General features: G+C 43.7%; 1 protein-coding gene across 8 annotated transcripts in view; it reads right to left on the bottom strand.

Annotated features, from left to right (window-relative positions):
- RYK (receptor like tyrosine kinase) overlaps positions 1-15899 on the bottom strand; it is a 146784-nt gene that overhangs the window by 89926 nt on the left and 40959 nt on the right. For 2 of the 8 annotated variants that reach the window (XM_042853417.2, XM_065557112.1), the window contains exon 1: positions 14919-15330. The exons of 1 other annotated variant lie outside the window; for it this stretch is intronic. In XM_042853417.2, the coding sequence (XP_042709351.2) occupies positions 14919-15183 (265 nt within the window). In that variant the 5' untranslated portion in view covers positions 15184-15330. Of the gene's footprint in view, positions 1-14918; positions 15331-15899 lie in introns of those variants that run through there. 5 more of the 8 variants (XM_042853415.2, XM_042853416.2, XM_042853418.2 and 2 more) reach the window with 4 other exon arrangements.

Genomic DNA, 15899 nt, shown 5'->3' with positions numbered 1-15899 from the left:
TCGGCACACCACTTCTGAAAGGTTGCCGACCCATGATATAAAAGCCTGATGCAGGCTACACTGTCAGTCATGACCTTGGTACACTGTCCTTTGCTGAGAGGTGGAAAATGGAGACACGCATTCCTGATTGCCCTTAGTTCGAGTAGGCTGATGAAGAGACTGGTCTCAAGACTATCATCTGGCCTGGATTATATTAACATCAAGATGTGCCTCCATCCGAACAGCGATGCATCTGTCATAGTGGTGACCATTGGCACTGATCAGAAAAATGGAACGTCTGCCCTGATGTTGTGGTGATCTTTCCACCAGCCTAGGGACTCTTTCACCATAATCAGCAGAGACTCTGGTTCCTCTGACACAGGTAAGTCTTAAGTACCTGAATTCTTGAAGTACTAAGTGCAGTGTTGGCACCATCATGGTCTCTCTAGAAGTGTATAGAACCAAGGATTTAGAATGCTCCAATGGGGCACGAACAGAGACAGATGCTTAGATTTGTTACTGAGAGACCCGCCAAGGTTGGTACCAGTGAGAGATTTGTCTGACAGTACCAGTTCAGCTTGGAAAAGAGACGACTAAGAGGGTATATGACAGAGGCCTATAATATCATGTCTGGTGTGGAGAAAATGAATAAGGAAGGACTACATACTCCTGAACATAACACAAGAACCAAGGATCACCCAATTAAATTAATAGGCAGCAGGTTTAAAACAAATAAAAGGAAGTAATACCTAACACAATTCACAATCAACCTGTGGACTCATTGCCAGGGGATGTTGTGAAGGCCAAAACCATAACGTGGGTTCAAAAAAGAATTAGATAAGTTAATGAAAGATAGGTTCATCAATGGCTATTGGCCAAGATCATCAGGGACGCAACCCCATGACCTGGATGTGCCCAATCTCTGATTGCCAGAAGCTGGGAGTGGATGACAGGGGACAGATCACTTAATGATTGCCTGTTCTGTTCATGCCCTCTGAAACACCTGGCATTGGATACTGGACTAAATGGACCATTGGTTTGACCCCAGCATGGCAGTTATGTTATGTTCTTGCGTTCTTACGAGCCCCAAAATTGAGGAAATTATTCCCCAAAAAGGAATACAGATAATTTGGTTTATATGAATCTTTTTACATCTATCCTGGGAGCTGGTAAATATTAAAGATTCAACAAAACCGTTAAAAACAAATCCAAGCCACGAAATGTCCAAACCAAACACACAAGTTACATTTTACACTTGATTTAAGGACTAGCAGCATACCACAGTATCAAAAACTGGGAAACTGCCAAATAAGGACAACTCAGCCTGCACCTATGGAAACCAGGCATACAAAATATATTGTGCGCACAGTGGACCCTGTTCTCTCTTTACTCAAATGATGTACCTGCCATATCACATATGGACTTCACATTACATATCTCTTGTACTTAATGTGAGAAGGCACTTATTCTGAAATTCAAAGGACTGCTTATTTTTCTGCACAAGTATACTAATGTTACTACTGTTAATCTTGTGCTCTTTTGACTGTATTAACTATTACAGTACTGTTTTAGCATCTAAAAGAATTTTTTAAAGGAAACTAATCTAATTATTTTCCAGGTATGTAGAGGATTTTTAAAAGCACATTTAGAGGCTCTTCCCTTTAATCAGTTAAGCTTTCAGTATTTTTTAACATTCTGCCTCTGGAATGTGTTTGACATTGATCTGTTTACTAGTTATCGCCTATCAACAATGTAAAGAGGATCTTTACACAATTCAGTCTCTCCCATTTTCTTCCAAATCCCCACTATTGTGAACTCAGCACTGGCATATTTAAAGAGAAGTCAAAATACAGAGCTACATCTAACAGATCAGACGGCCGAAGTCACGTTAACTTGAACGGTTGGTCAGTTTGCCTTTTCCTCTTCTCCATTTCAAGGACAGAATTCAGCAACACCTTAGCATTTGTAACTTGTGTTAACTACCCACATAAAGCTACATGACAGTCAATTTCTAATTTATTTTGTATGAATTTGAATTATGGAAAAATTTAAACATAATTTGAGGCACTTAAAAAATAAAAATCAGTTACATTTTATTTTGTAAGATAAGAATTATGCCCCAAATATTTAAAAGGACACAGTCGTCAAAATACCTCTGAAAAATCTTTTCTGGATATAATCATTTGTAACACTTAAGTGTTAAGAGAAAAAAATAGATTTTTCCATTTACTCTGCATATTTAGCACTAATTTGCATATTGTCAATTTCAATGTTTTGTCTATGTAGGCTCTCATCACCACAACATCTGGTTTCCTCTTCTGTGGGTGTTTCATTTAAAAGAAAATTGAGAATGACTATGCCCACAAAAATTGGTAGGGGAACACTGGAGCAGACAACATACCCTGAAGTTACTTTTAACTCTTTATAAATTGACCAATTTCCCATTGACCATAATCCTTTAATGCAATGTAATATTGCTTTAACGAGGTAAGTTTTTTCGAGGCTGCCACTGAAACATTATGGCCAAGTGATATTTTAGCTATACAACATTATTACACGTTTGCAACTTGCTTAAAATATTTTTCTATTATATAGGGTAGAAAATAAGCCACAAACTATACCAAAACAAAGAGCACACTTCATCCCCCATTTGTTAGGTCCATCCTCCAGAAGACTTCAGTGTTTAATACAATACAACCAGCATCAGGAAAAGAATAAATGTAAAGTTGTATACTGAATGATCTTATTGTTTCTACATAAGGGAGGGGGAGAGGGATAGCTCAGTGGTTTGAACATTGGCCTGCTAAACCCAGGGTTGTGAGTTCAATCCTTGAGGGGGCCACTTAGGGATCTGGGGCAAAATCAGTACTTGGTCCTGCTAGTGAAGGCAGGGGGCTGGACTTGATGATCTTTCAAGGTCCCTTCCAGTTCTAGGAGATGGGATATCTCCATTAATTTATTATTTTATTTATTTTTATTTACATGTGTTGATCAAAATATAATTCTATACAGGGATGAAACTGGAAAAAAAGAGGTGGTACTCTCCCAAGCTCCACCCACAATCTAAGTTTTGTCTACTTGTGACAGCAACAGGAAATACACATAGTGATTTGTGCAGATTTTAACATAACTGCCCTTCTTTTCTGAGGTTAACAATTCTTGAGGTTTAATGTGTCATTTGGCTTCAGTGTTAATAGCTAACTGAATGGGAACAGGTCATGTCTCAGATACTTTTTGGAGTTGTATGTAGACACAGAGCTTACGTACACACACCAACATAACTACCTCAGTTTCCAAAGTGATTTTGTTACTTCAGTAACTCCCTCTATTGTGAGCACAAATTGGTTTACAAGAATTTAGAAAACAATTTAGTCAAATCAGTACAATTTCCATGTGGAGACTAGGCCTCAAGCAGCTTCCAGTTTAAGCAAACCACAGCAAACTTGCCCAATCTACCCTCTGAATCTCAAACTACAGAATTTCTTAAATTTTCAGATCTTTGTTAAAACATAACTCCAGCAACGGTAATAAACCAATCAAGCAAAGCAGACTGAGGGGACAACAGGAAACAAACATTAAGCTTTTTCAATAATACTAACAGGCATAACCAAATTTTAACTTAAATATGATTTTATTCAATTTTCAATCCGAAAACTTACCAAATAAGCACTGCTACAGTAGGTGATGTTAACCAACATTACAAAAATCATTTGGAAACCTGATTCTGCAAGGTGCCAAGTTCCTCCTAATATGCTGAGCACTGAACCTCACCTTTAAGTCAAGGGAATGTGAGGATGCTTAGAACTTCAATAATCAGGCCCTAAGTTAGTAAATAACAGTGTATATTATATGTGGAATGAAGAAAAGAAAGGAAACAGATGGTTTTAGGTGAGGCAGGTGGACAGATCAGCATTTAAAAATAACATGGGAAAATGAGAAGTCCAGCACCGAATTCTGTATGCAAAGCAGCAAAACCTAAATGCAATATCCAAAAAATGTTATAGTGCAGAAACGTCAGATGAGCAAATGCAAGAAGGGTTGCGGGAATGTTTCAATTGTTTTAAACAGTATATTAGATATCAACTAAAACAAACGAATTCTAAAAATTAAGCTGTAGTTTTGCTTTGGCAAGGATCCTTAAACAGGTCCATATGCAGAGAGTGCTCAAGGCTGCAGGATCTAGTTTCTCATTACTTGGACCTGACTAATCTAAACCGACCCACACTAAAACAATAAGGCCTACTTTTTTTGCTTTTCATTTTAAGCAAAAGAAACCTTTCCCTTGCCCAGGCAACCCCTAAATCACGTTAACAATGTACATATCTTTGTGCCCCCACTGTTGGACGTATGCCAGTAAGAATAAATTAAATTAAGAGCAAATAAAAAGGTAAATTTAGGCAGCACCATAGAAACAAGATCATTCTTTAAAGTTTTTAACATAACAAAACATTCTGAAGAAGTTCCGACAAAAAGGGGAGGCAAGGTTCCCAATCACGGAGGATGCTGGAGAGCCTTGTGTTCACTACAAAACTGGATCATGTTACTCTAGAAGAGTAACAAAACACCTCTTTTCAAGTGCCTCTTGTGTAAATGCAGTCTAGCTTCAACCCCTTAAAAAGTTTTTTAAAAACAATAAAAAAAGAAACGCTTCAGTTAGCATGAGAAAATGAGACTTTTTTAGTCATTAAAGGTGGTGCTCTGGTCTGCAACATGAATAAAAAAATCTGCTCTAAAAGAAAAATTAACAACAGGTGAATTTCATTCCCTAAACAAATAACAGGCTTCAAATCATTGCAGGGCAACTATCAGAAGATGCTATTTTTACCTTTAAATTTAAGTAAATTTAAATAGAAGGTATCAGTTCAGATGAGGGTCTAATGTTCCTGTTATAGAAACTATGTATATTGCAATAATTAAAGTATGGTTTCAATATTCACTTTCAAAGCAATCTGGCAATACTTCAAAATCAGGAATATAATACAGTTTGCACATTCAGATAATGTACATTCAGCTTTAAAACTTCACCTTACACATTTCAACACAACATCGATTCTGACCCCACAAGATATTCTTATGCATTCTTGTTCATATATTGTCATGTGGGGGCAGAGTTAAGGCTGTCTGTGAAATGCGTAAGATGAAATTTTACATCTCAGTGAGAATACCAACTATAAAGATTACAATAGTGACTAACAAATATGCTGCCCTTTGTCAGTGTTTTACCTAGTCAAGAGAATCATGTCAGTTTCTCTGCTGGCCATACCTCAGCTTCCCTTCAACAGTTGGGTAATTAGTTTGGGTTGGCACTGTGGCCAAATCTTAAAGTACCTTCTCCAGGGTAAACAAATGTTCAAATGAAAAAAAAAGAACCCAAGTCCTTGATCTCCCTGGACCACAATCTTTTCCCCAGCTCTATGCAACCTCCTCCCTTAGATGCAAAGGAGAAGAGGGGGTGGGGGTGAGAGAAAAGAGACTTCCTCTTATCCTCTATGGAAGACCTAGTTTTGGACAAAGTAAACAATAAGCCAGGCTTCAAACCCACACTTTCATTTTTACTAGGCAACTTTTTGAACTGCTTTCACCAAATCAGTTCAAGGTCTTCCCTCCTCAGTGGAAATCTCCCACACTGACAATCACCATCAACTCCAGGGCCTACAAACAGTCCTTTACCCAAAACGTAAGGAATCTTACACACACCTTCCTGAAGTTTCTTATTCCCCTATTTGCTTGTATCAGCGGTTCTCAAACTTCATTGCACCGTGACCCACTTCTGACAACAAAAATTACTACATGGCCCTAGGACAGGTGACCAAAGCCTGAGCCCCACCGCCCTGGGTGGGGGGGCCAAAGCCGAAGCCCAAGGGCTTCAGCCCCAGGCAGGGGGTTTGTAACCTCAGCTCCGTCACCCAGGGCTGACGCCCTCAGAAGGCTCCAGCAAGTCTAATCCAGCCCTCGCAACCCCATTAGAACAGGGTTGAGAGTCACTTTGGGGTCCTGACCCACAGTTTGAGAACTGCTGGCCTATATGCTTCATCCCTGGCTCTTTCCACCAAGCCTCTTCCCTAGCCTTGCCAAAGAGAGGGGTGGGTCTGAAGAATCTCAGCCAAACAGTAACAATTCTCCCAGTCAGATAAGAATTGGAACAGAGTGCCAGGTACCGCTTTACATATCACCAAGCTAGAGTTATTAAAACATGCAAGGATGTTGCCACAGATTTGGTGGAATGTGCCCTAATGCCAGTGGTGAAGAGATTCATAATAAGTTTGGTGTTAAAAGCCTAAGTGTTTCATCCTATATAAGTAATACTGAGAGCCTCTGTAGAAGATCTGCTATACATCTAAAAAGAATGTTTACTGTGGACAATGTGCAAGACGTTTAAATTAAGACAGTAATCATTAACATCAACATCAGGACAAAGGAATGCAAATGTGCAAGTTGATGGCTTTATGCTTTTAGCTTCTGGATTAACTGTTGGATAAATTTTCATTTCCTATGGAACACAGCCTCAAAGATCAAATAATATGCTCTGGTAGGAAACCCAGCTTCCTAGCAGCTTGGGGAAGGGGATTCTCAGCAGGGAGCTGGTCATGAATTCTCACTAATAGGCTCCCCTTCATCAACAGTGTCTACTAGACAGAGCTCGAAAGTTCCACTCACCACTGGAAATGGGATTTTCCACACTGGCGAGTGTTTGCTGCAGTCACAGAGCAGAGCTCTGCCACTCCACAGCAGGCCTTTCTGTGGAGGAACAGACTGTAGGGATCCAAAAGGCCTCGTGACCCTCACAGAAATGAAGAGTAGTTGTTCACCCGTTTCCAATTGCTTCCCCTTTTTCTTGGCTCTGTAATAAATGGGAGTGAACAGCCCCTTCCCCTGCCTACTTGCTAATTCTTCTTCCCTGGGTCTGCAGGGAGAGTGAAGATCTTTCAAATTAGGAGGGTGCATGGCTGGCTGAGGAGATGGTCAGAAGATAATTCCCATTTAGAAAATGTAAGGAATCTTGTGTCTTCCTGTAAGATGCAAGTAAACTCTGCTCCTGAAAACAATTTTCAAATTAAAAGATTTTATTTAAGATTAAAATATAAATTTAATAGGATTCCACAAAAAAGAGAAGGCCTAACAATGCCTCAGGCTACTTTGCTGCTTTACTCTACAAGTGTCGTGGTTCCGGAAGAGTACTGAAAAATGAAGATAGGATGCATCCTATCTTCCTGCCCCTTACTTTCCTGCCTCAGGATCAAGAAATAGATACACCTTCTTCAACGCTTAGCCGAAAGGTTAGTCATAGCGATTGTTCGGCATTTGGTCCGCTCCTGTGCCGCTGCAAGGCCTTGACAGGCCAAGAGTCCGATGTTGGACAGACTAGATGCACCCATGTGTGGAGGTCTGCCTCTGGGCCGCCTCCATCCCTTGGTTGGTGGAATTTTATCCCGGGACGTTACAAGCCACCCAGAGAATGGCATTCACCGGAACGTCTTGCGGCATTCTGGCAACATGGCTGAAAAGCGTAAGACACCGTCTGCAGGCAATGGCCCCAGTAGTCTGTAGACCAGAGAACCCATAAACATCTGCGTTACAAATAATGTCTTTTCACTTTATGCTCAATATATAATGTTGGCATTTTGTGTGGAAAGCCTCCAGCTTTGCCCAGTCTGAGCGGCGTTGTGTCCATCTTTCACAACTGTACAGCAGTATACAGAGAATACAGCTCGAATAGACCCAGAACTTAGTTGTCATGCCAAGATGATGCTGACACCATATTCGCTGTAAACAACCCATGGCAGATGCTGTGATGCCAATTCGGTGAAGAACCCCCGTATGAGAGTTGGAGAAACTGGTGAGTATAGAACCCAAATACCAAAAGCTGGAGACTGCTTAAACAGTTTCATTATTCAAAGAGATTGGAGTCACGGGTGGACCTGATTCTAGGTTTGGCAGCTTTGTCTTTGATCACAAAACATGGAGACCAACCTTGACTGACTCCTCCATTTGGAGGAGTGCCTCACAAAACCTGTTGTGGCTCTGTTCTAGAAGAACGTCATCAGCATAGTCAAGATCTGAGTGGTGAGAGATCACTGACTTTAATACCTATGGATCTTACAGAATACTGCATCATGAAATCCATTGCCCAACAAAAGAGTGCAGAGGCCAAGACACAGTCCTGCCTGACACCAGACACCGATTTGAAAGGTGCCAACATCCAATTCTCAAGATGTACACGGGCAGTGGTTCCATAATGCAGCTCACTAATAGAGTCCAACACAGTGGTTGGGACCTACGCCCTTTAAGGCCTTCCATAGCGTGACTTGATCAATTGAATCAAACACAGCCTTAAGATACACATACATTACATATAGGGGCTTCTTGAACTTGCGGTGTATCTCCAACAACAAGCGAAGGTCCAAAATGGCGTCTAATCAGGACCTGTTCCTTGTAAAGCCTGACTGTTAGGGGTGATGCTTCTGATGTAGCAGGAGCTCCAAACGCACCAGCAGAACATACGCAAACACGTTCCCTGGCGCAAACAACAAGATTGACCTGTAGCTCTTACCTTCGCTGCGCAGTCCCTTACCCTTATAAAGTGAGATCACAATACTGTTTTGGCTTTGCAAGGTTCCAGTTCCACACCAGGCAAAAAAAAAAAAAATGGCCAGAAGTGATTCCACTGCAGGGTCAATAATGCATTTCAGCAGCTCCAGCGGTATGTCATCAGTACCGGCTGCGCATCCGTTTTTCAATTGCAAACAGTTCGCTTCACTTCATCCAATGTTGGTGTGTCAGTACAAGTGTCTTATTGCACATCTTAAAGATCGGCATGGTCACCTCACTGTCATAATAGTCCGACAAGAGCCTTGCCGATCAACTCCTCCCCCTTCCTCACACAGCCTCCTGCACACAGTGAAATAGCGGAATGCAGCGGGCAGGAGGTGCTGGGAGGGAGGGTAAGGAGTTGATCAGCGGGGCTCCTGGCAGACGGGAGGCGCTGTGAGGAGGAGGGAGCTGGCTAGTTTTTGACAGCGGTAGCCTCTTCTGTAGGTAAAGAGAATATTTTCTTCATTTCACTTTATTCAACTAGTTCAAAGTTAAGAAACCAATTGGGAGTTGAAAAAGCAAGAAAGTTTGTTTTCTTCTTCCAATCCATGAATAAGAACTAGAACAGAGGTCAGCAACCTTTCAGAAGTGGTGTTCCGAGTCTTCATTTATTCACTCTAATTAATTTAAGGTTTCACGTGCCAGTAATACATTTTAACGTTTTTAGAAGGTCTCTTTCTATAAGTCTATAATATACAACTAAACTGTTGTTGTATGTAAAGTAAAAATATTTTTAAAATGTTTAAGAAGCTTCATTTAAAATTAAATTAAAATGCAGAGCCCCCCGGACCAGTGGCCAGGACCCAGGCAGTGTGAGTGCCACTGAAAATCAGCTCATGTGCCGCCTTTGGCACACGTGCCATAGGTTGTCTACCCCTTAACTAGAAGATGAGATCCACTAGTTCTAAAATCTTAAAGGACAAGGTCACTAACTACAGATAATATTTCCAGTAAAAGATATTACCTCACTCACTGCAGCTGCGTTAAATAAATCAGTTTTAAATACAAAACATGTTTTGATAAAATATTGATAAACTTTTGTATGTATCCCATCACATTTAAGGGAATTTTATTTAACAGAAAAAAATTTAAAATGCTGTTTTTATGCAATTAATTGACACAAACAGCAAGTAAAAAAACTAATCTAGTAAATAAGAAACGCATCATTCACCATTTCTAACATAGTAAAACTGTAAAAATTAACCTGAATAAATGTAAGATTTATATACATACGCATTTATTTGAGCAATTGTAAACACATACATACACAATGTAGCCTCTCAATTAGCAAAAATCAGCACTAGTTTAGTGTAAACGCTATATTTAGTTGCAAATCAACAGGTTCTAATGTTTACCAACCAATGAGAACCACATTTTTTCAGAAAAAATTGTTTTTGCATGTGTACTTTTTAGTTAAAGTCGATTATTTAAATCAATGCACCCTGTGCTCTGGGGATGAATCAGGGTTCACTGAATTCATTGTATTGTAGTGGAGTATTGTTTGCAGGACCCCTGCTTCATTTGTTGCAGAAATTGGAGTGTGTGGAGTGAATGAGGCAAGGCATTGCATGAAGAGAAAGTATGATCTGGTAGTTAATGCAATTAAATGCGGCCCTGGGAATTTGGATTCTATCCCTGCCTCTGCCACAGAGTTCCTATATGCTGGGCAAGTCACTTGAACCAAACTTTTCGTAGGTGGTCATTAATTGTGTGTTCGTTTTTCTAGATGCTTGATTTCAGACCTTGCATCTGATTTGCAGAAATGCCAAGCACTCACATCTGCAACTGAAATCAATGGGAGCTGTGCTTTGAACATAGTGTTATATAATGTTAAGTACTCTGAAAAACCCGGTCTTAGGCATCTCAGTTCGGGTATTCCAAATCAGTGGCTTTTTTGCCCTAATCGCTCTATGTCTCAGTTTCCCACGTGTAAAAGAGGAGTGAGAATATTCCAACTCCTTGCCTAGCCCATCTCATTACTCCCTTCATCCAATCTTTCTCTGAAGCATGCCCAGTGTGGACAGAATCTTCAGGGAATTTAGCTACTTAAGTCTCTACTGAGCATGTAGAAACTGGGAATTTTCAAAGGTTTTCAACATTGCTAAATTTGGAGGAGATTTTCATTGGGATGCTTTTTGCCACATCATGATACAAAGGCCATCCCAATTTCGAGTCCCTACTCCAAACACATAGGGTTCTCAAGCTTGTCAAAGGTCACCAGAAATTTTTTAATGAGTCAAACAACATTTTTTCCTAGCCTTATTCTTGGAAATGGCTAAAACAGTTCAGCCTGAAGCAGACACCTGGCATGGAAAATTTCAGCATAAACAGTTAAAGTTTGGCAAAGTTATAAACAACTGAAAACAGGTTTTATAATGAAATGGGTCAAGCAAATTTAAGAGGTGGTGCTACTAGCCCCCACCTAGCATCTAGTCCGAGAATGTAGATAGACACAAGTGACCCTGGGCAAGTCACTTCACTTCTATGCCTCACTTTTCCCACTTCTTAAATTGGGAATAATGATACTTGCCTTCCTCTGCAAAGAACTTTGAAATTGATGAAAATTCAGTCTGTAAGAGCCATGTATTATATCTGAGGCTAGTACCATTTCCCTAAAGTCCTTCAAGTTATCAGGAGAAACATCTATTCATAGCAAGATAGATTCTAAAAACAATTGAGTAATAAGGCTAACGGTAAAATAAGACAGTGTTACTTGGTTATAATGGCAGATTCATCAATACAGCAATATATGGCAAATCTACCTAGCAAATGAGTTAATTTTCCTAGCTACACTGAATGACAGTTCTAATGGTCAACTGAATCATTTTTTCCACATGTAGAAACTTAAAAAAAATGTAAGAAAACTGGAGTGCTTTTTTTACTGCTTTATGCACGCTACAAGTCATGTAACAATCTTGTATCAACCAACATTTATAGTTAAAATGACAATTCAGGCACTGCAACACTGAAGAGCTAAGAAGTCACTAGTTTTGTTCACATTCTTTACATTTAAAAAACAAATACATCTGTTCCTTCCAATATTCTTCTGTAGGAAAGATGACTAAGGCTATGTCTATACTGTACATCTTACAAGGGCGTGGCTGTGCTCCTGCAGCTGCACTGTTGTAAGGTAAGCAATGTAACCACTCTGCCAGTGTAGTCAAAGTCTTAGTATGCCAGGTTTAGGTATATCTATACTACATGCTTTACATGAGCCAAAATCTCAGCTGTACATGCCATAATTTCATTCTGGAAGTAAGCAACATCAAGAGAAATAATTACGTCACATAGTAACCTTCTTTAAAAATCACAAACTGTTTACACAATATCTAACTCCAAACACATAAAATAAGCTTTATGGAACTAGAAGAAACTCTACCAGAGAGAACTGTCAGCATGTCTCCAGGCTTACTGACTCGCAATTACCCGAACATATGGTGTCACTGAAGCTGTTCAGATCTTTTGGATTCATCAAAGTTACAGAAGCAAAACAGCTAGAGATACTGTCTTGAGCAGCGGTTTTCAAACTATGGGTCGGGACCGCAACGTGGGTCACGACCCCATTTAAATGGGATCACCAGGGCTGGCTTAGGCTTGCTGGGGCCCGGGCTGAAGACAGAGCCTCTCCACTCAGGGTCAAAGGCAAAGCTCAAGAGCTTCAGCCCTGGGTGGCGGGGCTGAGGCCCCCTGCTCGGGACTGAAGCCCTTGGGCTTCAGCTTTGCGCACCACCACCCCCCGCCCGGAATGGTAGGGGTCGGGCTTTGGCCCCCACCCGCCTGGGGCAGTGGGACTCGGGTGGGTTCGGCTTTGGTCCCCCCTCCTGGGGTTATATAGTAATTTTTGTTGTCAGAAGAGGGTCGCAGTGCAATGAAGTTTGAGAACCCCGGCCTTGAATAATAAATTACTTAACCATACCGGCAATACATCACTCATAAAAGATACACTTCCAGTTCTGGATTTATCTACGGAGGACACCTGCATGTAGTTCCATTGGGGGGTGGGGGAAGAATTGTGTTTAGTCCATGACAGTTTGACCAGGTTTCTAAGGGCTAGTCTACACTGGCAACGCTAGAGCGCCAAAAAAACACCTCCACAAAGGGCGCAGCTCCCAGCACTGGTACACTGTCTACACTGGCACTTTACAGCGCTGAAACTTGCTGCGCTCAGGAGGATGTTTTTTCACACACGAGCGAGAAAGCTGCAGCGCTGTAAATTGCCAGTGTAGACAAGCCCTAATATACATTTCAAATGCTAGACCGGGGTGGGCAAAATTTTTGGCCCAAGGGGCCACATCTGGGTATGGAAATTGTATGGCGGTGCATGAATGCTTACGAAATTGGGGGTTGGGGTCCGGGCTCTGGGGTGGCGCCAGAAATGAGGAGTTCAGGGTGCAGGAGGGGGCTCTGGGTTGGGGTGTGGGGCAAATGATGAGGGCTCCGGCTGGGGGTGCAGGCTCTGGGCTGAGGCGTTGGGGGTGCAGGAGGTTGCTCTAGGCTAGGACAGAGGGGTTCATAGAGCAGGAGGGGGATCAGGGCTGGGGCAGGGGGTCAGAGCACGGGAGGGGGTCAGGGGTGCAGGCTCTGGGTGGTGCTTACCTAAAACAGCTCCCAGAAGCAGCGGCATGTCCTCCCTCCGGCTCCTACATGGTGGTGCAGCCAGGTGGCTCTGCACACTGCCCTGTCCGCAGGCGCTGCCCCCGAAGCTCCCATTGGCCACGGCTGCAGGCCAATGGGAGCTGTGGGGGCAGCACTTGGGGCGGAGGCAGCTTGCAGAGCCCCCTGGCTGCCCCTTTGTGTAGGAGCCAGAAGGGGGACATGCCGCTGCTTCTGGGAGCCATGTGGAGCGGGGCAAATCCCTGATCCTGCTCCCCGTCAGGAGTGGGGCAAGCCCCGGACCCCGCTCCTCAGCGGGAGCTTGAGGGCTGGATTAAAACGTCTGGAGAGCCAGATGCAGCCCCCGGGGCCGTGGTTTGCCCACCCCTGCTGTGCTAGACTCACATGTCCATGATTAGTAGGGCTTATAAGCAAGAAAAATTATACAGGGAAGCTTACAAAATATACAAGAGTCATCTGACCCTTTTAATCCTGTATATTTAATAAAGCAGCCATACAGTAATAAGTACAACCAATGTAAAAATGTTAAGACAACAAAAAATTAACTGCGGAGCAAGCCGCAGGGGAAAAAATGTTTACATATCTATCCACCCGCAGGGCCCATCAGCTCCAAAATTAACTATGTACTCCCAGTGCTTGATTAGTTTGAGTCATTTCTATTTTATAACTTCTATGCAAATAATGTTTTAAAGCAGAGGTTCTCAAACTGGGAGTTGGGACCCCTCAGGCGGTCGTGAGGTTATGATCCCCCCCATAATAACCTCATGACCGCCTGAGGGGTCCCAACTTGAGCTGTCATCCTCCACTCCAAACCCCGCTTTGCCTCTAGCATTTATAATGGTGTTAAATATATTTAAAGGTGGTTTTAATTTATAAGGGAGGGAGGTCAAACCCAGAGACTTTCTGTGTAAAAAGGGTCACCAGTACAAAAGTTTGAGAATCACTGTTTTAAAGCCTGCACTGTAAAAAGTTCTTTTTCCACTAAGCCACATGCCAGCCACCTCCTAAAAACCCCAAACCATTTTAGAAGCTTATACATATCTTTTGTTAGGCTCCAACCATAAAAAAAAATCAATCAAACCAAGGTCTGAAATGCCAAAATTTAAGATGAACCCTTACTAAAACCAAACCTCTACCTCACACAGAGGAACAGCAAAAATAAAAATGTAGTAAAATAATTTGTGATATGCCCTATCAGAGGAAAGCAAGTTGTATCATGGTGAAGAAATCCTCCTACTTATTTGTGTAGTGATTATGAAACTGCCTGGAAGTTGAGATTCCTTTCACACACTTTCCCAATTACTGTCAGGTCTCCTCAATGCCCTCTCAATAAAACCTTGGGCCTCAACTCCCTGTTTTTGGTTTTACCCTGTTCCAGCAACATTACACCCTGCACAGCTGAAGTTGGGAACCTTCCATCACCACAATGGGCCCTGTGCCCCTCCAAACAAACCCTGGGCAGCTAAGCCTACGGCAACCCCTCTCCTGACTCCCCACACAGAGGGGCCCCGGGAGCCCCTCGCCCCCCCCCTACACATCCGCGCGCACGCAGCGGGGCCCCGCCACCTCCACACACAGCAAGACCCTACCTCTGCGCGCACCTAACCCACGCACTGGGCGGGGGCCGGGGGAGCCCCCCTACCGCTGACCTCGACACCTGCCTCCCCCTCGACGTCCGGCCACCCCCCACTTGCCCTCCCCGAGACCGGGGCCTCCCGGCCCGACGCACTTACCGATCAGCCTGCGCACCTCCTCCTCGCTCATGTAGAGGCTGAGGCCGGGGCCTGCGGGGGAGCCCACGCCGAGCGGGTCGGAGCTGGGGCTCGCCTGGCTCTCAGCCCCCGCGGCCAGCAGGAGCAGCAAGAGCAGCGGCAGGAGATGGCGACGCGGGGCCCGCCACCGAGCCGCGGGGCCGCCGGGCAGTGCACGGCCCCCGCCGCCCCAGGGCCGCCCCACAACCTCTGCCCCGCGGCCCCTGCCTCGACTGCCGGGCCCCATCGCTCCTCAGGGAGCGGACCCCGCCCGGCCCCTCACACGCCGCAGCCCTCCCCGCCGCTCATGCTCGATCTCCCGCCGGGCCGCTCGCTCCGCTCCCGCCGCAGGCCCCGCCCCCCGGGCCGGGCTCCGACCGACCGACGCACCGCCCACCACACGCACGCGCGCGCCACCTCCTCCGCGCGCAACGCCCACCCTCTTCGCGAATGCTGCGCATGCCTCACACCACGCCGGGCATGCGCATTAGCCACGCCCCATTCCTTCTATCACTTCTTGGTCCCGCCCCCTGGCCCCTCCTCAAATGACCCCTCCATTATCCATTAATATGCCCCACCATGTCCCAGCATTGTGCTCCAGTCCATATTCACCCCATTTAGGGTGACCAGATGTTCTGATTTTATAGGGACAGTACCACTATTTGGGAATTTGTCTTATATAGGTGGCTACTCCCCCACCCATCCTGATTTTTCACACTTGCTATCTCAGGAGTTCTCGAACTGGGGATCAGGACCCCCTCAGGAGGTCGCAAGGTTATTACATGGGGGGGTCGCTAGCTGTCAACCTCCACCCCAAATCTCACTTTGCCTCCAGCATTTATAATGGTGTTAAATATATATATAAAAAGTGTTTTTAATTTATAAGGGGGGGGTCACTCTCAAAAACTTGCTATGTGAATGGGGTCACCAATAAAAAAGTTTGAGAGCCACTCTACTATCTGG

The sequence above is a fragment of the Chrysemys picta genome, chromosome 9 (assembly GCF_011386835.1).
Source record: "Chrysemys picta bellii isolate R12L10 chromosome 9, ASM1138683v2, whole genome shotgun sequence".
Classification (NCBI taxonomy): domain Eukaryota; kingdom Metazoa; phylum Chordata; order Testudines; family Emydidae; genus Chrysemys; species Chrysemys picta.
The sequence above is the reverse complement of the archived record's forward strand: the minus strand, read 5'-3'. Positions and strand labels throughout refer to the sequence as shown.